This window comes from Physeter macrocephalus, chromosome 18, assembly GCF_002837175.3.
Source record: "Physeter macrocephalus isolate SW-GA chromosome 18, ASM283717v5, whole genome shotgun sequence".
In the NCBI taxonomy this organism is placed as follows: Eukaryota; Metazoa; Chordata; class Mammalia; order Artiodactyla; family Physeteridae; genus Physeter; species Physeter macrocephalus.
The window spans coordinates 72,784,657-72,808,134 of NC_041231.1; the positions used below are offsets into that span (position 1 = coordinate 72,784,657).

At 39.3% G+C, this 23,478-nt stretch overlaps 1 protein-coding gene across 3 annotated transcripts in view; it reads right to left on the reverse strand.

Annotated features, from left to right (window-relative positions):
* Window positions 1-23,478, reverse strand: part of BTBD9 (BTB domain containing 9) — a 402,264-nt gene that overhangs the window by 131,271 nt on the left and 247,515 nt on the right. For all 3 annotated transcript variants that reach the window (XR_008615800.1, XM_024121675.3, XM_055080067.1), the window contains exon 7: window positions 3,439-3,548. Coding sequence is in view for 2 of the 3 variants with exons in the window: in XM_024121675.3 (XP_023977443.1) it covers window positions 3,439-3,548 (110 nt within the window). In the remaining variant the exon portion in view is untranslated. The remainder of the gene's footprint in view (window positions 1-3,438; window positions 3,549-23,478) is intronic.

Consider the following 23,478-nt stretch of genomic DNA (forward strand, 5'->3'; position numbering starts at 1 on the left):
CTCAAAAGGAATAACGGTTCAATTTTGGGGTATTATAATGATATTGTGATTATGGCTACAAAAAGGAGGCATTACTTAAAGAGATATATATTGGAATATTTATGGATAAGATGATAAAGTATCTGGAATTTGCTTCAAAATAATCTGATGGGGAGGAAGTAGGTAGTATACATATAAAACCAGGTAGTCTATGAGTTGATAATTCTTTAAGCTGGGTGGTGGGTATTATTCTCTCTCCTTGAATAACTGATAGGGTATTCAAAGAAGTGAACTTAAATACAAGATTAAATGAAAAGGAAGTTTTGGCAATTATTATGAAAAAAGTGGAGGGATTTGGCAAATGCTACATACATATCACAAAGTGGAGTGCCACGGCAAAGCAAATACATTTTTTGAGAGGTTTAATGTTTAAATAGCAGTCATATCTATTCTAACATTCCTTCTATGCATCAGCAGTAAGACAGCGTTTAGCGTTTCCTACAAATGCCTTCTAACAAAGAGGCAAGACTCTTCCAGGCAAGAATACATCCCAGCACCAACCAGAAGCAGCCACCAAATGAGAAAGGGCTGTGGTGGCAGCAGCAGATAAGGTGGGAGAAGTGCTGTGGGTAGAGTCTGACGCCCAGATCTGGTCAGTGGGGTTGAGGAGGGGCCCATTCCCATGGATGTATGAAACCACAGGGTTTCAAAGCTTCCCCAGGAGTCTGTGCAAGTGAAGCAGCATGAAGAATGACATGTTGTCAACAAAAATGTGAAAGAAACCCTTTCGTCGAAAAAGAAGACTAAAATCTTATGATGCTAGTGCAGTTATTTTTATTTATGTTTTTCCTGACATCATTATACATTTTAAGTAATAACATTAAAATCTGATTTTAAAAAACAACACAAATATTTTAAAAGTAATTTTAAGGCCTATTAGGAGAGTACTACTCTAATGAGAGTAAGACCAAGGAATTATGAAAGAAAGAAATTCTGAATCTTGAAATGTAAGTGTAGAGCTTGATACCCTACTAGTTATTCATGATGACATTATTTTAGCTTTACTTTTTTCCCCCATGAAAACCTGAAGTTTGTATCAGTGGTTCTCAAGGGAGGACTGCATATTTCATAGGAAAGAGGGAGCAGTAGGCAGTTACAATTTAAAAATAAGTCCAGGTGATGCTGACACACACTGTGGCCCCACTAGAGGACCACTCCTTTCTTGGAGGTCCCTGTAGAGTGGCTGGCTGAGGCCTGTGTGCAGCTAAAATGCACCTGAGATCATCAGCATGGAAAGCTGGCCATTACTACTTCAAACACCCCTGTAAACTCAGCAGAGCTGCCATGTCAGACAAAGAATAACGAAATCTCCCTACACTCCTTCACAACTCAAACCATGTCCCTGACTGCCCAGCATGGGGGCAACTTTGCGCTGTAAGATAGTAAAATAAGAGCCAAAGGGGATCCTGCTGGAGGCCATCAGCTGACAGGTACACACACATATCTGCCTATGTGCTCCTATTTGGTGGAGGGACGATGACAGACAAATGACTGCAGTGCTCTTTGCGGTCAAACTTGTGAGCATCATAGAAGAGGACTTGAAGAAAAGTGTTTGACCAGACACCAAAAACACTTCTTGCATCTCTGCAATCTTCTTTCATCCCCTGACATGTCTGAGACTATTATGGCTTCTGATAATGCTGACTAACTCAGTTTAGACAAAATATACAGACCAACAACAGCATCCCTCACTACAACTGATCCCAAGTTTCATTCCTGCAATGGCCTTTCATGCCAGATAGACCTGTTTCTTTGATAATTACAGTGTCCACAAAACTGTTTTTCTCCAGTAAGAAGGGAGTGGTGCCTTCTATGCAGCATGCTCAAAATGCAGTGCACCAGGCTGAAGCCAGTAGCCAAATACTCTACACATCCTGTGACTGAAGGTGGTTTGGTTTCTAATAAGATCCTTCTCAGTAAGGATGCCCCTAACTACACATCACATACACAGTAAAGGCTAGTCTATAAAACAACTTGGGCAGCAGGTGAAAAGGAGTGGCTTCCCCCAAACACCCCATCATCACAATTCTATGACCCTCCACAGAGTTAAAAGCCTTGATAATATCAGGTAATGCTTCAGCACTAACTTTCAAATGACTTAAAAGTCACGAAGATTATCAACATTTATATTTAATACTAAAAATTACATCCATAGCAAAATTAAAACCAAATTATTTATTTTAGTTGAGCTCTAAAAGTTCTCTATACATTGGGATAATTTCTACTCCTGCTACTTTATTAATACTACTCTCCCAAATTTCCCTAAAGTAAAGGATTACATTTAGGAAACACACGGCATCATGAAAATTTAGACTTTTGACCATTCAAAGAATTAGTAAACATTTGCAAGTTACTCTCATATTTCCCATTCTAGTTTTCACCATGTTTTTAGGACACAGTCAATATGTTTTGTGTCCCAGCATGAACAGGACTTGGAGAGGAGAGGAGACATTAGTCCCTTTGTAAAGGTAAAGTACTTTAGGTACACCAAGGCACTGGCATCTTATCCCTCCACTTGAACATACAAAGTCCCTTTTCAAAGAAAGCTGCAGTAAAGGTGCAGATTCAAGGATCTAATTAGTTAAACTATGATCTTGGTAGGAAATGAGCAAAAACCTGTGGGCATGGATAAAAGAGGTCTAGACAGGAAAAGCTACTCATGGTATCTGGAATGTTAAGACCTGGGACGGACTATACACAGAGCCAGACTAAATATTACCTAAAACAAAAGCAAAAACAAAACATAACACAAAACAACCAAATAGACAACTAAACAAAATTTAAAATGCCCTTTCGAAAGATCAGCCAGGCCATATTTCCCACAAGATAACTTAATTTTCATTACAATAATTTAGTTACTCTGGTCCTATTTAAATTTATATGCAGGCATTTTCTTGAGGTGAATTTGGCAAAGTAGGGCAAATATGGACTGCTGTGTCCATGAAAAGAAGATATTTTCACAGCTGAGCACACCATTCATATCAAATCAGAGGCCAAAATACCTGCATAGCCTTGGAAAGTAGGAGCATTGGATCAATAATATAGCAACTTCCTCCCTGATCCTACCTACCATTAAACATAGAAAAGCCTTTGGTCTGAGAGGCTTTGCCTATCATAAGCATTCCCCACATAGCAAATCTGAATGAATCACTAGAACATTTTCACTTCTTAACTACTAGTACAATATTTACATTCTTTTAAGTTTACTGGAATTATTATTTTGACTACTTCTAAAAATATAAGCCCTCTCTATGTCACTCAGCCATAAGGCATTCAAATCAACCAGAGTTCTTAGTCAAAGCTGATTAAGAGGTGAATTAAGATGAGTTAATGGAATAACAAAATATTTGAAGATAAAATATCTAAGTGTATACACAAAAATATAATTGTAACACTTACCTAATAGCCCCTTCTCCAGAGTGAAGGTTTTGTTTGTAAACATACATTCAAAAGCCACAATGTGAAAAATCTTATTCACTGTATTGTGAGTCCCAACTATTCGAATATACCTGGGGGTAAAAAGAAAAGAAAATCTGTTGAAGAAAATGAGCTTCCATCGTAATGAATCCAAAGATAACAGAATAAGATACACTATGTAAACATACAGTGTACCAGAGCATGGACTAAAGGAGACTCTGAATTGGCTTCAGACCCTGTACCTGCTCCTTAGGGCTAGCTCCAACTGAGTCTGGAAGAATTACAGCAAAATTAAGGAGGTACCACTTTCCAGAGAATGAAGTAGAACTTAGATTTGGTTTACCTAGAAAATCAAACCAGGGATTGTTCAGCTCAACCCCTGAACATCAGTACAATTGTATATCCAGGAGACATTTACACTGGAGAATAACAAACAGCTTCTATCCTTGCTTTGTGGTTAGGAATGTGCCTGTGCACAGGTGCACAAACACACACAAAGTCAAATGCTTTCCAACTCAATGAAAGCTTTCATCCATTGGATGAAATGCATGAAATCAATACTGCTTTCTTGTTGAAAGTAAAAATCCACGGAAACTACTGAAAACCACTCACAGCTTCTTGTATTTTAATATTGCTCCTGAATCCTTGTTAGGAAGTTAACCCTATATACTTACGCCAGCCCTCCACCTGACTGCTAGGAAGCCTTCTCCTGACCAGAGGAAGTGATCAGCAGAGGTGACCCAGCCTGCTCTGCAGCCTCCCTCCTGGCCACACGGATCTTGCATCTGCATACAGTGCAGTTTCACAGGGCAAGTCTCGAGCCTCTCGGCCTGATCACCCTCTCTGACAAACAAGCATTAACCTTGGAGCAACTTGCTCCTTTCACTCTTCAAAGGGACCTGACAGTTCACAGGTTAATGAACAGACAAACTTACTCTTCTGAGTGACACACAATTCCAGAGGGAATGTAATGTGCCACACAGTCTTACTGGAATTCAAAAGAAGAATAAGAAAAAAAAAATAACTAGATTAACTGATAACGCTCTCTCAAATTATGAACTATGTGCTCTGAAGGATGGGGCATACTAAACGAACAGATTTCAATTAGGAGATGACAGACTGGGCAAGGTTTTAATAATATCTTCCCTCCGCTATGTAAAACAACCTTCCATTTAGATGATACAATTTTACGTCTGAGTTAATCGCTGTTCACTAATTCGGTAATTTCCTTACATTTCTCGTCACTCCAAGTTAACTGTATAATGTAAATGCTAATTGTAAAAATTCACATAAAAGAGGCTATATTTGGGGGTTTTGTATCATGGGCTATTTTCCCTCCTGTTTCTTCAAACCTGAATCTCACCGCATTCCCTGTGCACCTCATTTAGCCACCTGGTCCTTGACATGAGCTGATCGCTCATCTTCATAACCGATAGTAATGCTTTCTCCTGGACTGGCTGCTCAGTGTTTCCATATCCACTGCAGGGAGACACCGCTCTTCCTGTGTGGAGAGTCAGGGCAACTGCGGTGCTCACCAGAGCCCTCTGGGTAAGCAGGAGGTTGGCCCTGATCTGTTCTCTCAAGCCCTCAAGGCAGACAGAAGGTGCTGATTTTACTGGGTTTCGGTGGGTGGGTGGGGTTCATTTAAAATAAGTTCTAAATGATCTGGGTAGAATGGACTGTGTGGTTCTTTACTGTAGGCAGTAACAATCTCTCTGGGCTTTCTGGAGCGGAAGGGGTGTGTTAAGCCTGGCACCTTGGCCTGAATCTAATTTTGCCCATTTCCTTAAACCCACAGGAACTCAACAAGCATAGCACTTTCAACCACACATAGTCGTGATAGTCTGAGTGCTGCTGTCTGCAATCTTGGAGGGAATGTGGTTTGGTGGAATTTGATCAGATCATTTTCCTGTTCCCTAGGTCAAATCTCTCAAAGGAGAGAAAGCTCTCCTAATACTGTGCAAGGCAGAGGAGCCAGGAAGGGACTAATAGGGCCTTTCCCCACTGGCAGTTCTTAAGGTTAAATAGTTCAGGATGACCTAAGGGGATGCAGTAATGTCCCCCCCCCACCCCTTTCTTTTCAAAACATTATATGGAACCAGGCTCTCCTAGTTTAGATAACAGTCATTTCCCAAATTTTACCCTGGTGCAAATATCAGGAGTACGAGAAAATATAGAACCTTCCCCTCCCTTGTCCCCCAGTTACAGAAACTGAAAATAAAAAATTGTACTGGAATACATTTTACAGCCTTAATGATAGTGTTTGTGATAACTAACAAGATAATATGTATGATTGCAAAAGCATTGAGAGATGCCTCCAGATAAAAAGTTCTATATAAATGAAGATAATGTTATCTCTGCTGCATAATCCTGAGGTCAAATTAGCAATTCACCACTGTACATCACACTTCCTGATTAGCCTGTTATATGTAATGCTCACAACAAGTTTAATTATTCTAGTTCTACAATACTTTCTAAGTCTACATAAAATTATAGCCTAATTTACAAAAATGGCATAAAGTCCTTACTCAAATACACATTAAAAAATGGTAACAAAGTCACAAGAAAGAAGCCATGCTCCTTTTCTCCAGCAAGGAATTGTTTAGCATAGGACTCTATCCTTTACTGAAGATCTTGACTAGAAATAGCAAACAGGCTTTAACTAATCCCCGAACTTCAGTGACTGGTAGGGCAGCCTGGAGCTCTCCATTAAGAACACAGGGGCCCTGTCCAGCTCAGGGGAAGGCATGCCCTGATCCATGAGCAACGTCTAGAGGAAGAAGGAGGCAGCACCATCAAGGTACCATCTTTGATCGTAAGCAGATTTCCCTAATGCGGCTCACAAGGGAACATCCTGGAGGCAGAAGTTATCACTATCCAAGCTACTGAAAAATCCAAGGGCTGGTGATGCGAGGGAGTCCTCTCTCTCTTTCCTTTTTTTTCTTTGAAAAACAAAACAAAACTTGCTTCTGGGTCATAACACCTAAACAGGAGAAGCAGATGCCACATTTCTCTGTCACAAAAGATTCTGAATAAGAGGTAAAACTTAAGCTTTTTTTTCTTTCAACATCATCTCTCCAATGCACACTCAGACTCTGATTTAACCTGATAATAAGGGCAGCGGCAGCTAGTGACTTCATCAGTGTGCAGAGAGGGGCGCTGCTGAAAAATATGACAGCTATCCTTTGTTCTCTCTGAGGTCCTCAACAGCAGCTCAGACAGTTGGAAGATAATTAAAACTTAAACAGTGCTGAGAAAGGCAGATATGCAACAGATTGGCCATTTCTTTTTTTTTTTAATTTAGTGTCTTTAAACAATTTTTATTTATTTTATTTATTTATTTTTGGCCGCGTTGGGTCTTCGTTGCTGAGCGCGGTCTTTTTCTAATTGCAGTGAGCGGGGGCTACCCTTCATTGAGGTGTGCAGACTTCTCATTGCGGTGGCTTCTCTTGTTGCAGTGCGTGGGCTCTAGGTGCACGGGCTTCAGTAGTTGTGGTTCGTGGGCTCTAGAGCGCAGGCTCAGTAGTTGTGGTGCACGGGCTTAGTTGCTCCGCGGCATGTGGGATCTTCCCAGACCAGGGCTCGAACCCGTGTCCCCTGCATTGGCAGATGGATTCTTAACCACTGCACTACCAGGGAAGCCCCAGATTGGCCATTTCTGATGAGGATGAATGCTGTTCACATGACCCCTGGTGAAACAGTCTGTTTCCAATATTCTCCTCCCTTCCCTGTGTTAGCTGTCTTCTAGTCACTGACAAAGAAACCTTCAAGGATAGCACTCTGAAATTGAAAGGCACTATAGAGTTTTGAAGTACTTGCTTTAGAGTCTAACAGGACCAGGTGTGTAGCCCAGCCCCATCACTTAATTAGCTGTGTTACTTCGGGGAAAAAAATGTTTTAAACCTTTCTGAACCCCAATTTCCTTCTCTATAAAATGTCAGTACATAAGCCTTATATGATATTTAAACAAGATAAGTATTTAAAGTGTCTAATGCAGTGCTTGGCAGAGTAGAGTATCATTAAATAGAAATGTAAAGAGTAGGTCGTTGGAGGCGGCATTTCTTTTGGACTTCAAGACTGCTGGTTGTCTGGGAGAGCATTCCTAACTGTGGTTGTTAAAGTGGTGCATCCGCATCCATGAAGAGGCAGGCCCAAGGATGAACTTCAAGAGCACGGGCAGGGGCTAGTCCTTACCCTTAGGGTCCCACAGTATATGTAGAAAGAAGCTACATTCCGAACGCAGATTACCTGGCGCTATGTTATTTCCTGCTTTAAGCCCCTAGTCTTTAGAAAAGTCTATTTTAAATGTTCTTGACCTGACTCAGCTCTGAATAAGGAAACAAGGGAAGAATCTTTTGTCCATATTTGGTCCAGCTACTCATGCCCACAGAAGAGTTTCTTTTTTGTGCTAACTCTGGAAGTTTGGAGTTTTAATTTATTAAGAAAAATAGCACTTCTTACAAAGAAACATCATAATACTGTGACCTAGAAAATTTCTGCCTTGGAGATTTCATTGTATTCCCTGCCTGTCCTGGGAAGGTACTACAAATTCCTATTCTTAACCTACCTTTCCATCATTTATTGTCAGGATGCTACCATATTTCATTTCTAAGTCACATACAATACATCTTTAACAAACTGAATATAGAAAAACAGCATCTTGTACACCCTCACTTTAAACCCCTTGGAACCCTCTAGTCTTGGTATTCTTTAGTCTTTAGCCTACTTGTGGTTACAGTTGATCCTTAACCTTTGCCTCTAGTTATAAGATCATCTAACACTGTACTGAGCAGGTTCTACAAGATAAAATTGAATTCAGCAAAAAAATTTTAAATGAGCTCTCAAGGGATCAACTAAAGCCAAAATCCATCAGAATTTTATTCTTTGGTAAACAAAGTTTTATTCTCAAATTGAACTTTACATTCTTGGGTTAAACAAAGATGCTTGAGAAAACCAGGGTTAGCCTAAGACTGGGATCCTTAACAGCACAAGAAGGGATCCTTAACATTTTGGCTCTTCCTCTGAGGTCTCCATGGAGAACTCTGCAGAGAAAAACTGTTTTTTGCTGTGGCCAGAGGCAGTTACCTGACAAGAACTTTAGCTACAGCATTTACTAGGGACTTAGGACCATGTGGGATTTGAATTCACCATTTCCACGATTTCCTATTTGACCTTTCCTTTCAAGGAGATATGAAGAATGTACATAAATAATTCTCTAGCCGAAAAAGCTGGAAATGTATGTGGGTTTCCCCAGTATGATATTTTCTTCTAGTTCTAGGTACCAAGTTAATGCTCTTATAATCAAACTACAGACCAGAGGGTGAAGTGACTTCAGGTCTTGTTGCTAAGGCAGCAAGTGGAAAACAGTTTACTACCAGAATGACAAAAAGTTTCTAGAAAAAGCATGTTGCGACAGAACAGATTTGTTACTCTTAGAAAACCTTCCCTCCGGCTGATCTGTGGAGCTATAGATTCTCTTCTACTGACTTCAGCAAGGGGCCCCAGCAGCATTTGCTTATTTGGGAGAGGAAGAATTATTGAAAGGTTAAACACTCTGCCAGAGTTAGCCTAAGCAGAGGCTACTGTCTCAGAGAGCAGCCCTAATGCTGTCTGACCATTACCCCTGCAGAGGGAGCAATCATGTTCCAGCAACTCCACTATTCAACCTGAAGGGCAAACAAAACAAGAAGTCATCTTGTTTTTCAGAGAAAATTGATGCTATACAGAATCAAGTATGCAGAAGGGATGAGATCGGTAAATAATTACTAACACAGCATAACCCAGTGCTACCCAAAATAGAAAGTCATTCCAACATTAGAGATAAATATTTAAGTGTTGCTTTTTATTTGAGGGAAATGTGCATTTTTAACAATAGGCTTTTTTTTCCCCACCCCCGAATATGCAGAACCTAAAACCTGCCATAATAATATGCCTTCAATCTATGAAAACATATTTGAAATTAATATCACAAAAGAACTTATTATAGTATTTATTTACATAAATCATATGAAAATGATATAACCTGTAAATTTATTTAATTCATTTCTATTTTCTGCTTGCACATTTACCAGTCAATAGCCTTGTAGGTGTACTGAGTAAATGTGCTATTAATCAAGATTTAATAAACACTTACTAGGTACAAGAAATTCTGCTAAGCACTGTGAGGAATGGACCAGAAAGGACATAAGCCTTCATCTGGAGAAGTTTATAGTGCAGTTTAGAAGGTAAGACTAAAACCCATCAAACTGTATGATTTTTGACAGGACTGAGCTGAGTGACCTAGGTTCTAGTCAGAGCTTCACAATGCATTAGGTATAAAATTGGGGGCAAGTTCCTTAATTTCTCTCAGTCTCAGGTTCCACGTTGGTAGTAGTGGTAAGGAGAAAGACATAAGAGCCTCTGACCTATTCACAAATGGTAGCGTAACCTTAAAACACCAAATTTAGCAGCATGAACTTTAAAAGTCCTCCCTGCGAACAAAACAAAACATAGCTAAAACAGAAAGAATCCCTTTCCTGCCCCGCCCCCCCACCCCCAGATGATCACAGTCTTACCCAACAAATATTAACTGAGTATTTACCATGTCTCAGCTACTCCTGCTGGGTGCTGGGATATGGGATTGAACACTACAGATAAAATCTATTCCTCATGGAATTTACATTTCAGGTCAGGAGACAGACAACAAATAAAAAAAAAAATCAAATAATTAGCCACTGGTTGGTAGGTGATCTATTTAGCATAGAACTTTATAGACAAACTTGCTAAACTGGAAGGATAAACAGTTATAAAACCTCTCCCTGCAGGAATAAAAGAAGAGTCAAATGGGAAGGCATGACTAGCTCTGATTGAGAATATGGATATACCGTAAATGAGTCTGCGATATAGACACAGTATATCTATTATACATATTTAGCAGGATATAGGCAAAAATCTAATTAAGTAGGTTTGTTAGGGTCTGGAAAGAGGAACTGATTTGAATTTCGTGGGAAGAAATGTCTTATTTTATTTATTTCATGGTTTCGTTTTCTTTTTATCTCTGCTTTTTTTCGGACTGTAATTTTCAAGGGATTATAGAAAGAGAAAATGGCAAGTGAAAGATATAAAATGAAAAATGAACAGGGGAGAGAGGGAGGGAGGGAGCGAAGAAAGGAGAAAGAAAGAAGAGAGACAAAGGGAGGAGCCAGAGGAGGGAGGGGGAGGGGAGGAAAAGATCATGAATATGTATAAACCAATCCCTTCTTCTGTCTGTTATGTGCTATTGTGAACAAATCCCCATGTGGGAATACTGTTAACCAATTTTATTACTCAATAAAACATCTGAAACCAACACAAAGTATATTTTAAGAAATAGAACTAAATTACCAAAAGTTCAATATTTGCATTTTTTCATTAACTTTTCCCTAGCCCAAGATGCTGGGAGTGGGAGAGAGAATTTCACCAGTTTTATCTTTAAAATGGCTGCATTATCTTTTTCAGTTTATCCAGTAGGCTGTGCATTTCCACGAATGTAGACAAATGAGTCTAATGGAATTGTGCACTAGAGAAAAAGTAGAAGAAAATTAAATTTGTTAGTTTCCCTATGAATCTGTAAGAACTCATTTGGTGACTATGACCTGTAGCCAGCCTGCTTTAGGATCATGATGGGTAAGGGAAGTTCCTCTTTTTTTTTTTTTAAACCTAAGACTATGGTAGAGATATGCCACTTACTATAACTTAAAATTTTAAGGGCTGGAGGAGCCTGTCCTTTTTTTTTTCCTTTTAGGGTGGAAGATTAAATACAGAAGGAAGAGAGGCAAACAGAAGGAGAAAGAATCTGCCTCTCCCTGAACAAAAATCTAAGAATCCTTCTAAGAATGTTAACATTTGACACACTGAGAAACAAGAAGACAGGAATTGCGTAAGATGGTTAGAATAACAGAAGTGAGAACTGAGAGACAAGTCAAGAGAGTAATAAAGAGAGCATAGGGAGCAAGGAAACCATGAATTTCGTTCCGGACCTCTGTGAAACTAGCACTGGAATTAAAATAAAAGCTACCAGCTTCTGAACACATCCCATGTGCTAGCCCTTGCATGCATTATTTCCTTTCATGGAAAACTCATACCCTACACACTCATAATCAGGCTGGAGATTTCAAAGCTCAACAGAACACAGGTCCCTCAAAGCCTCTGTATTCCTTATGAGCTATGTAAAGAAACCTGTGTTCCAGGCAGTAACAGCTTCTAACAGAGAACTAACTGAAATATATTTGGAGAAAACAAGTTCAACCCAGAAAAGCTACACACTTGCCACCTACTATCCCCAGACTTCTATGCTCACAAAAAATTTCAGGGACCCTCCTTTGCCCTTTGCTAAGTTTTCGACCTTTACCTAGAGAATTGATCAGGGAGAAAAAAAAAAAGATCCAGAGATTTACTTAGCACATAATTCAAGTATCAGCATAACTAGGTACAAAGCTACCAACCAGAGGCAGAGTAGTCAAAGTAAACAAAAATAATACTACAGAAAACTTGAGAAGAACACTCACACCAACAGCACAGGGAATGCAAATGATAATAGGAAACAGAAGTATTTTTGTCTTGGGCGCCAAAACTGGTGTGGCTATGTTCTATCTCCGGGCCAAAACTGGTGTGGCTATGTTCTATCTTCGGGTTTGTTAAAGCCGGAAGTGCATGACTGATTTCGCTGTAGAAGCCTGTACACTCCAGCTTCCAAACAGCATGAAGGATTACTAATTTCAGCATTACTGGTATAAGAGATTTTGCTCCTAAAATCTGTCAATGTGTTAGAACTTTAATACAAGCAAAAGAGAAAAGAAAATAGCAAGATGTTCTGAGTGGCACTATTTGGTGACCTACAGAGTCTGCAGCTTATAGTAGGGGCTGAGCAGACATGAGACAGCTTCAAACCTAACAGTCTGCCCAATCATTTTAGAAGACATTTCCCCATACTCATGCCTTTTGTGTTAGGAGTCCTATGTACTGTGGAAGTTTTGAAGCCTGTCCCAAACCATACTGCTACTGGATTAGCAAGCAGGTTGGGAGGTGGAGTAGTTTGGCAAGGATTTTTGTTTTCCTTCCCCAAAGCTTCTTAAGAGTTCAACCATTCATGACCTAGACTTTACTGGTATAGCATTAGTGCTAAGTCAGTGATCAGAAAGAAAATGTCAGTCCTTACACTTGTCTGAGAAATTCAAGGAAAGAAAAACTTATGAGAGAAATGCACATAAACTAAAATGTATAGTTTGTAAGAGAGGATTTATTTTTTAATAAACAAGAAGATTCTATTATATTACTAGTAGTCACTGCTACTGCTGTGGTATTTGGAATCCTCATTAAAATAAAACAAAACTGGCTTAACTATTTCTCTCTCTTCTTTTACAAAGAAACTTTTACACATACATAGTTTAAAAAGTCAAATAGCCTATAAGATTTATTATGAAAAATACTCCCCCCATGCTCCATTTCCTTCTCTCCCCTCCTTCTCTCCCCAGAGGCAACTGTTCTTACCTGTTTTAATGGATTATTTCAGGATTTATCTCACATCTATAATTATCATGCATTTAATGCTACTTCTTGATTTTCCAGCTTTAGGCCTTACCTACCAATCCACTACTATGGAAGACAACTTTTTAGCTCTCTTCTCCATATGTACCCTTTTCCTATCCCCCCATTTAGACTGTATTGTAACTTTGGTTGAATCAATACTCAGTGTTTACATCATGATTATGTAGATATTATTCACAACTAATATATGGAGTACTTTCCTTTCCTGCACAGTTTTTCTTCCCTACTAAGGGAAAGAGTCTTGATTTTTGGTTGGAAGTAGTTTTCTTTCAGAATTTTGAAGGTCTTATTCTACTGCCTGTCAAGTTTCTAGTTTTGCTATTGAGAAATCATTATGATACCTGACTTGATTTCTCTCTTCCTTTTTCGCTCTTTTATTTTTTTAATTTTAAAAACAAGTCCTGTTCTGGAAACACGCAGATTTTTCTCTGCTTCCCTAGTATTATGAAATTTCATGATGCCTTAGTATGGGTCTATTTTCTTCTACTGTGTTGGGCACTCAGAGGCCTTTGCAATCTGGAAATCCACGTATTGATAATTCAGTTTTGGTAAATGTTCTTGAATTATTGTTATTGACTTCTTCCCTTGGATTTTGTTAACCTCTCTTTATGAAACTCCTAGTTTTGAATATTGGACCTCCTTATCTTTACCTGTATTTTCATATTTCCTCTATCTGTCATTTTTTTGTGATTTTGTTCCACTCTGTGGGAGAGTTCCTCAACTTTATCATCTGTGCTCTCTACCGAGTTTTCCATTTCTGCTTTAATATTTTAAATTTCCAACTGTATTTCTCATTCTCCAAATGTTCCTTTTTTTTTTTTTTTTTTTGTGGTATGCGGGCCTCCCTCTGTTGTGGCCTCTCCTGTTGCGGAGCACAGGCTCCGGACGCGCAGGCTCAGCGGCCATGGCTCACGGGCCCAGCTGCTCCGCGGCATGTGGGATCCTCCCGGACCGGGGCGTGAACCCGGTTCCCCTGCATCGGCAGGCGGACGCGCAACCACTGCGCCACCAGGGAAGCCCCTAAATGTTCCTTTTTTATGGCTTTTCCTTCTTGGTCTAAGATTGCCATATTTAACCTCTCTGAAGATAGCAATAATTTTTTTTAAAGTTTTCATCTCCCTGTATAGTTTGTTTTTTCCTGTTTGTTTTAGTCTTTATGTTTCATATTAGTTTCCTCAAATGTCTGGTTGTCAAGAAGGTTGTCAGGAAGGAACCTAGACATTTTCCTCAAAAGGAAATTCTGAGAATATAGTTGCCTGAATGGGTCAACTGTCAGGAAAATCTCACTTTCAGATTCTTTAGCTCTTCCCTCTTAGACTGATTGAATTATCTAGAAAGATGTTTCTAATCCTCTACATGGGAAATATGGGCTTGACTTACCAGAGTTTCAGAGTGGTGAAACAGGGTAGGGGTATTCGTCTGAATGTGTGGCAGGGGAGGTATTACTGAAAGGTAGGGTCTAAGCATCAGACCACCCAATCTTCCTATAGTACGACCTTTCTAACCTATGCATGGTTTCCCACTTTAGAGACCTGTTTTACCTCTGTTTTATCTTCATCAAAGAATAAATTTCCAAAGTCAGATAGAGAAAGACAAATACTGTATGATCTCTTTTATATGTGGAATCTAAAAAAGCCTAACTCATAAAACAGAGTAGAATGGTAGTTGCCAGGGGCTGGGAAGTGAGTGAAATGGGGAGATATTGGTCTGTTGGTACAAATTTCCAGTTATAAGTTCTGGGGACCTAATGTACAGCATGGAGACTACAGTTAACCAAACTGCATTATATATTTGAAATATATATTTGAAAGTTGCTAAGAGGGTAGATCTTAAATGTTCTCCCCATTAGGAAAAGGTACTTCTGTGAGGTGACAGAAATGTTAAATAAACCTACTGTGGTGATCATTTCACAATATATGTGTATCAAATCTTTAGGTTATAACCTAAATGGGAAAAGAATTTGAAAAAAAAAATAATACATGTATATGTATAACTAAATCACTTAGCTGCACACCTGAAGCTAACACAACATTGTTAATCAACTACACTCTAATATAAATTAAAAAGTTAAAAAAATCATCATGTTATATATCATCATGTTTAGCTTAAACAATGTTATATGTCAATTATATCTTAATAGATCTGGAAAAAAAGAATACATTTCCAGTTTTCTATCAGAGTGGGGAAGAAGCAGTCAAAGTTCTGTGAAGTGGGGAAGAGAAGCTAGAGCTCTTAATTGTTTCATAAGTACATAGTTAACCAGTCTTCTCATTTTAGCCCCTTCCTACCTATCTCCTTCATCACAGCTTCAAAGGTGCCTGGTGCCCCTAACTCCTAAGTCTTCGAGGATTTAGTAGCTTAGGATTCAGTTTTCCTGAGCCTGTTAAATCATTTACCAATTGTTCATCTGCATATTTTTAATCTCCTCTTCCCATTTTCTTTATCCTTATAGATTAACATCTTAAAAATTCCTTTACTGTCATTTTAGTAGGATCTTGTTCTGAAGCATGTGAGAATCAATGTGTGTTCATTCTACCATCATTACCTGAAAGCTTAACTATTTTTCACAAAAGTATGCCCATGCCTGTGATTATTTCTATAAGGATAAAGGTTCAATCAAGGATCTTTGCCAGACTTACTGAGTCTGAGACCTTGGATCTTCCAAGCTGCTGTGGCCACAAGGGGACACCTCTAAATTTGTCTGGTACTTAGGACAATAATACAGGGGATAATAACCATTCTTCTTCATCTCCTTCCCTGTCTTCAGCCTGAGGGCTACAACTCTTTTTTCTTTATAGTCTTGAAATAACATTGTCCCCTTGTTGCTGCTCTTCCATCCCCTTCCTTGTCCCATTCCTTCTACCACATCGTCATATAGTTGTCTCAGATTATTTAGCTATTTTATCTTTTGGACTTGTTTTTCACTAATTAAATGTCCAAATAGGGATATGCCCAGACAGTCCCATAAATTATCACCATTCTGCAGAAAGATTCAAATCACTGAGTGATTTTGTTAGCCACAGTCTCCCTGTCTCTGAAAGAAAGGGGGAGGGTGTTAATTCCCACTAAGTAAAAATAAAATAATTCAGCTCAACCTCACACTGAAACAACTGCACAGACAGCATTGGTTGCTCTGTTTACCTTAATAACTGTGGAAAAACACCATCTCCTCCCCTTCCCACTCTCTCCAGAACAATCACCATGCTCCACATGCAGATGGGGTGATTTAGACTCTCTGCAGCAGAGACAGGCTTGTCTGGTGTTCTTCCTGCACATTCGTGCTGCACCCTTCCTCTGCTGCTGTCACACGACCCAGATGGTTCAGATAACAGCTGCTGCAGGGGACCTGATGGATTCAGCTGTGGGTCGCCTGGAGGCTTCCCTAATGCCCCAGCCCAGCCAGCTGCATCTAAGCAGAGCCATGGGAAGCAAGTGTCAAAGTAAGAGAAAGTATATACTGTACCTCCTCTTTAATCCTTGGAGTTACTGCAGCAGAAGCAAAAAGAGAGGGGAAGGAAGAACAAAGAAATACCTCCCAGGGGTGGGGAGCAGGGCGGCCAAGGATTCTAAATCAGACAACTGGAGTGCAAGGTGCAGGTGGAATAAGAAGAAAGCTTTCAAAAAGGGTCCATTCAATTTTACTGCTTACTCCAGGGAGTCCAAGAAAATTCTCAAGTTTTTGGTTTGTTTTCATTCAGTGAGTCAGGATTTAAAGATAATAGGAAGTAATTTCCAACTGATTGTGAACTTTTTGTTAAGCTAAGGAAAGTTAAGTTAGGCACACAGGATGACCAACCATCTATGTTGGCCCAGGACTGTGTTGGTTTTAGTACTGAAAGTCTCAGAGCCCAGGAAGCCACTCAGTCTCAGGCAAACCAGTATAGATGTTCACCCTTCACCACCAACAGCTATTTCCCCTTCCGGGACTCATGTGAAACTGGGCTGCATTCACATTCTGCTCAGCACCTTCCTTATCTTCCAGGGCCGCTCCTGCCACACAAATGCTCTCCAGCCTCTATCACACACAGTCAAACAGACAAGGGCATGAAAAGGCCATTCTGTGTTTGACTCTCAGTGGAAAAGGGAACCGTGTCATTCAGAGTCCTCCCAGCTTCCTTTCTGGAGTCCCATCAGAAGCACAAGCCTTCTAGCCCACACAGGTGGATCAAAATGATCATGGCAGAAACTGAAAACATGGCTCATCTCAGTGCCTGGAGAAACAGTGCATCCCTCAGTAACTTGAAAATGCTGAACTCCAAAAAGAAGGAAGCCAAAGAAAACTCAATTACACAGAGGCTGATAATTCAGTGTATGGATTACTCAGGCTTTCTTCTCTGCTCTCCCCTCCCTCTGGTCCCAGTCATTAGGCCATTTCACTGCTCATTAGCAGGGAGGAGGAAAGAGGAAAGGAGGGGGAAAGTTGAACTAGCCGATTTTTCTATTTATGACGGAGGGCATTCAAACTATTGGCTCCAGAGGTTCTTTGGTGGGGAGAGAGGATCGGGAATTGGAGGCTGTGGCACTGTCTATTGATTTTAATCATTTGGTCTCTCTTAATTCCCAAACAGAATGAATTGTTGCTCCTCTATTTTCACTGAAGGGCTAGCAAAAGTATAAATGTTAGACAAAAAGAAAAAAAAATTACTAGTTAAGCCACACAGGATGCCATCTTTAAAAAAAAAGTCCTTTGTCAAACACCAGAGACAACTGGTAATACTGCCAATTTACAAAATAAATATAATTGGATGATTATATATTATGCTTTAGAAAATTTACAGCCTACATTAAAGAAGTCCCTCAGTTCAGATTAAGTGGGAAATACCAATTTAAGAAAGACATTGGAAATCGCAATTCAGTTTTGAAACAACTTCTCAAAGCCTCGGTTTCCTTATCCATAAAAGGGAAAGTAACAGTACCTAACTTTGGGGGGGTTAAATGATACATGTATTAAGTGGTTGGTCAGTACGTGACCAGGCACATTCTAAGGGCTCAGTAATTGGTAGCTAGCGAATAGTAGGTACTCAAAAATATTAAATGACTATATTTGACATCATTAATTTAGCAATGTTTTTATTGAGGAACTACTGTATACTGAATACTGTTAGGCACTAGATATGTTAGGCACTAGAAATAAATATGAATCAGTTAATTCTTAAAAGACCCACTGTTTTAATGCAGATCGATAATTACAATATATATTAATAAATATTATTTTACAAATACTACACAAAATAGCAGAGTAGCACAAAGGAATGTCATCCAATCCAGACTGGGAAGATTTGAGAAGGCTTCCCAGATGTGACTGCGAGTACTGAAGCATGAGTGGGTGATGCCAGGAAAAAATGTGCGTAGAAGAAAAATCCAGGGAGAAGAGTAGCATGTGCAAAGTGTAGGAAAGCAACACCCCAGAAGCCTGGGAGAATTGTGGGCAGGGCAGTGGACTGAGTCTTGACTGCACTTGGCTGGAGCACAAATAAAAATGGAAGCACAGGGCTTAGCTATGAAGAGAAGAACAACAGAATGATGGCTAGAGGGAGACTGTAGAGTCAAGAGAAGGATCCGTTTTATTCATTAGTAAGTGGAAGTTATTTGAGCACGTTTAAAGACAGGCTGTAGGGGAAAGAGCCTGAGTAGAGAGGTAGAGGTTTCTGCTCCCTACCAACCTACGGGTGGAATGGTCTCTGACTAAGGGTATCCCTTTACCAGTTTTAATGAGACAAGGTCTTCTTGTTACCTGTTCAAATGTTGAGGGGGTCTGAACTGATGGCTCTCAATCCTGGCTGCCCATCAGAATCACCTGGGGAGCTTAAAAAATATATGGATGCCACCCTTGGAGATTCTAATTTAATTAGAATGAGGCAGAGATTCTAACATATAGCTAAGGGTGGGAATCAGATTATAGTCTAAATCATAATAAACACCTATAGTCATGCATAAATAAAAACACATACTTCAAGAGCAAAGATTAATTACTGTGGGGTTAATGCTGCTCTGGATTACTGGACTGCTGCTCCACTTCTTCAGTGTGTCTGCACTCATTTTTCTGGCTCCATCACTAGCTACTTCTATCATATGCCCTATGTTTGACTCATGGGCCATTCCTCAACGTACTTCTGGTGTCTGTGCCCTCCTCATGTGGTTTCTGCTCCTGGGCATTAACTTTCTCCCCTTACTCCCTTACTTTTCCTATAAAGCCCAGCTCAAAGGATACATGCTTTATGTAGTCTCCCATGAGTACTGACTTATCCCAAGAAGCAGTAATTCCTCCCTCATCAGTGCTCACATAACTTCTATTATAGCATGTCTCACATTGTATGATAGTTAAGTGTTTGCTTTTCGGCCTCCCCTACTGAATTCTGATCTTCCCGAAAACAGAGACCTTTTCTTGTTCATTTTCCTTTTCAAAGCACCCAGTACAGTGCCCAGGAGAATGCGATGAGTATCCTCAAATGCTTGCTAAATGAATGAATCAATGTGGATAAACAAAAGGTAATCATTATAAGAACTGCACTTAAGAATGCAAGACTCTTAAAAGACTGTTAAAGTTCATCAAAGCAAATAATATTTATGTGAAATTACTTCTTAGAGGAGTATAGTTACTCCCAAAGAGCAAAAGACAAAGGATATTCCAGGGGTGTTATACAGAGTATGAAACTAGATGCTTATGTTTTGTATATATAAACCTCAATTAAACAGTATTTCTTTTTTTTTTTTAACTTCCCTTTATAAGGTAGCCAAATGCTGGTGGGACAGTGCACAGCTGCAGGAATGAGGTGGCAGGATTTGATGAGTATAGCAGAAGAAAGGAAAAACACTAGTAAGGTTTCTAAGTGACAACCGTCAGCAGGTTGGAGAATTGCTTATAAATACAATAGAATTAAATAACGATGGTATGATGGCATAGTTGCTCAAATATCAACACAGAGGAGAGGAAAAAAATTTCTCTGTAGAAAGATGATGATATTGAAGTCCAGCTTTCACTCACAGGAGTGTCAGCAATAGGAGAGAGTGGCCCGGAAATGACAGAACTGAATGATTTAAGAGAAGATAAAGGTAAAATTTAAAAAAAATCAAAACTGTCCTGCTTATTTCTATGAGAAGGCATATACTGCCTACTTCTGTAAGATTCATCAACATCTATTTTTTAAAAAGTTACTCTAACTCTGAAAGGTCTACATGTAATAATCCCCAATTCTGTTGTCATGATGATGCTTATGATGAATACTCTGGGCAAATACAACTGGAAAAAACAGAAAGGGGGAAGATAAAATTATGTAATCAGAGAAGTACAAAGAGAAGAATATAAAATGGCTCGAGAGGTATATTACTAGGAGTAATGGGAAGATATTAAGAAAACGGCAAAATTGGGTTGTATATCAGACATTCTCTCAGCATGATTTTTACTGCAGTGTGAAAGGATCTTTTGGAATAATAATGCTAATTTTCAATGCCCTCTTAATAAAATGCTCAGGTTGCTATAGCCTATTAGGCAGCAATTAAAACCATGTGAGCTCTGCCACCCCTTTCTCAGGTCTGCTGAAGCCTGGCTGTCGCAGGGAGTAAATAAGGCCTTGTGAATCCTGGGCACGCCGGGGTTACACTGGCCAGGTAAAAGATGGAAGGCCCATCACTCAAATCATTTAAAATTGGATGCAACATTAGAGAAAATGCAATGGAGCTGAGTGGGATCAACTAGAGAATCTGATGTAGCATTAAAAAAAAAAAATCACATTCATTGGTGCCAAGGGACATTTGGAGGACACTGTGCTTAAATTTTGGACTCGTTTTGCAGGAATGAGTATCAACTGTCCTTGATCTTGCAGCTGACTCTACACACAGGAACTCCCTCCTAAAAATATTAAGAAAAGCACTGACAACCTGACAGGGAACAGTTTACATCTTCAGCTCACAAAATGACTTCCTTTTCTTCCTTCTTTGGTTCAGTGATGATGATGTCATCATGCATCTGTGGTTTGTTATTTTTATATGGACACAAAAGCAGACAGAAAATATATTAAAGCGATGTGTAATTTTCCATACAAATACTTTAAGACTAACAAGAGTTGTGCTTTATGATTAAGTGGAAATTGGTTATTTGCTTTAAATATTTATGATAAAATATTTAGATTTAACATTTAAGTGGTTCATTCCACAAGATAAAAACACTTTGCAGTATTCCTTGGCTGACCTTGGCAGCTAATGTGATATGGCACATATGTTACCTTAGCTGTGGAAGGATTTTATGTAATAAACCACATCCACGAATAGCAGTAAAAATGGTTTTATCTCTAGTTCTGCTACCAAACCCAGGTAATCTAGTGCAAATCCTTTAACCTTACCTTTCCCCGCACCCCCCAGCTCTCTTAACAGGATAAAATAAAAATATTGACATACCACAGACTGGAGAAAAAGTAAGCCAAATAGGTTAATGAATAAGACAAGGTCCTGTGGATATTGAGAGGTGATGAATTCTCTCTGTTCTATGACTTCTCCCAGAGATTCCTCAGAATCATTCAGTAAGGTACCAGTTTTGTGTAAATGAATCAAGAGCTAGGAAAACAAAATCCTATGATAACAGAAATTGAGGGAGACTGAGCAGTCCAGCCTCCAAAGGTGTTTTTAGGACTGCTAAAGTATAACACTTATAATATCACGGCTAATGTTAAATGGCTCATAATACTAACATTATAATAATTATGGCAAGGAAAAAAAGCAAGCAGTTAACATTTATTGAGCACTGGTCTATGCCAGGCACTATACTAAGCATTTAACCCATTTTAATTCATCACATCTTCATGACTTATGAAGTAGGCTCTACCACCATCCCCATTTTAGAGATGAGTAAACTGAGGCACAATCATAGTGTTTAACTAACTTGCTCAAGCTCACAAGCTAGGAAGTCAAGGGCTATGCTTTGAGCCAGGCTAAATACAAAGGCTATGTTTCAGTACATTATATAACTGCTTGGCCAGCCCAGGACAGCGATGGCTGCTGAGCCATAGGTTCCCCACCTCCTTTTTTTAACTTAAACTTGCATTTGTCCATAAGTCGCAGGCCATAGACCTGGGGGTTAATGTGCACAGCTACGAGAACTGAACAAAAACAAGTAGTAAATATCTGACACACTTACAACCATGCCATCCATACTAACAGGAGTAACAGGCTACTACAACTGAAGAACCAATCCCTGAAGGCCAAGTCAATGCATAAGTAAAATTTCTGTGTCCTACTTAATGAATAACTTGCAGATAAATTATTTTTAAAAATGTCTGCTTTAAAAAATGGAAGGAAAGACTGCTTACAAATTAGAAAACTGTTGGTTTCCAGAAACAAGGTTCAGAAGAAACAATAGAAAAGAGAGATTTTCGTCTCCATGTTAACTGGATACCTCTCACTCAAAAGGAAGAGGTTAGGTTGAACTGTGGTTTTCATTTCTGCTGCCGTAAGGCATCTGGTTCTCTAGTGCTTAAGGATGAGAAAAATGCCAGCTTTAGTTCTTCATAGTTAGGACCTGCTTCATAAGTGGATAGGCTTGATTTACCAAAATGTAAAAAACTTACAAGTTAAATATTTTCTAAAACCCCACTGAATCTGATTTTTCACTTGTCAAGAAGAGGCTCACAATTTAAATTTGCAAAACAAGCGTCCCCTTTCCTTGCCTCCACCATGGCAATAAGTGTCTGCTTAGAATGATATGCAGGCATTGCTCGACAGTTTCCTCCAGCTTCTTTTCAAGGAAAATCTTTTCCTATCTACAGATTAATCCTGACAGCTACTGGGAGTCACCAAGGAACCACTCCATTTCCCCAGCACTGCGGGTGTCAATCAGCTGACACAAAAAGCAGGGTCTGAAAAGGAAAGCTGTCCCCAAGTACATCGTACAAAGCACATATATGCTGTACACTTCATTACATGGCAGAACTGAAGAGTATATGTAAAAAAGAGGCCTGGCTTCTGAATTATTGGTTTATGAATTTAAACCAGAAGATGTAATTAAAATTGAGTATTTGGAGGTTGCTAAACATCAAAATGTTCCTAAATAGTTTTAAGCACACAACTGTGATTGATTCTACAAAAAAAAGTAGAAAAGAATGATAAATGTAATGGTGATCTATCTTATGGGCCTTTTTGAAAGAATAGAAAAAAAACAAAACAAAAAACTTTCAGCTTTATAACCATTCACTAGGAATGGAAAGAAGAATGATCTTTCCCTCCAGTGATATATGCTCAGTTTCTTCTAATATTCCCATATTGTTGCTATCGCAATTTTGCTGCATTTGGTCCTTGGTTAGGTTAGCACACGTGGCATGCTCTCAATGTCTTGACTGTGGAGACCTGATGACAGTTCCATTTACAGTAATAAGGCTTCAAGATGAACACAGGTTCATAGGGCCAAGTTGTTTTCTTGAGGTGCACAAAGCAGACACTTACCCTATGAATACCTTCACCCATGATGTT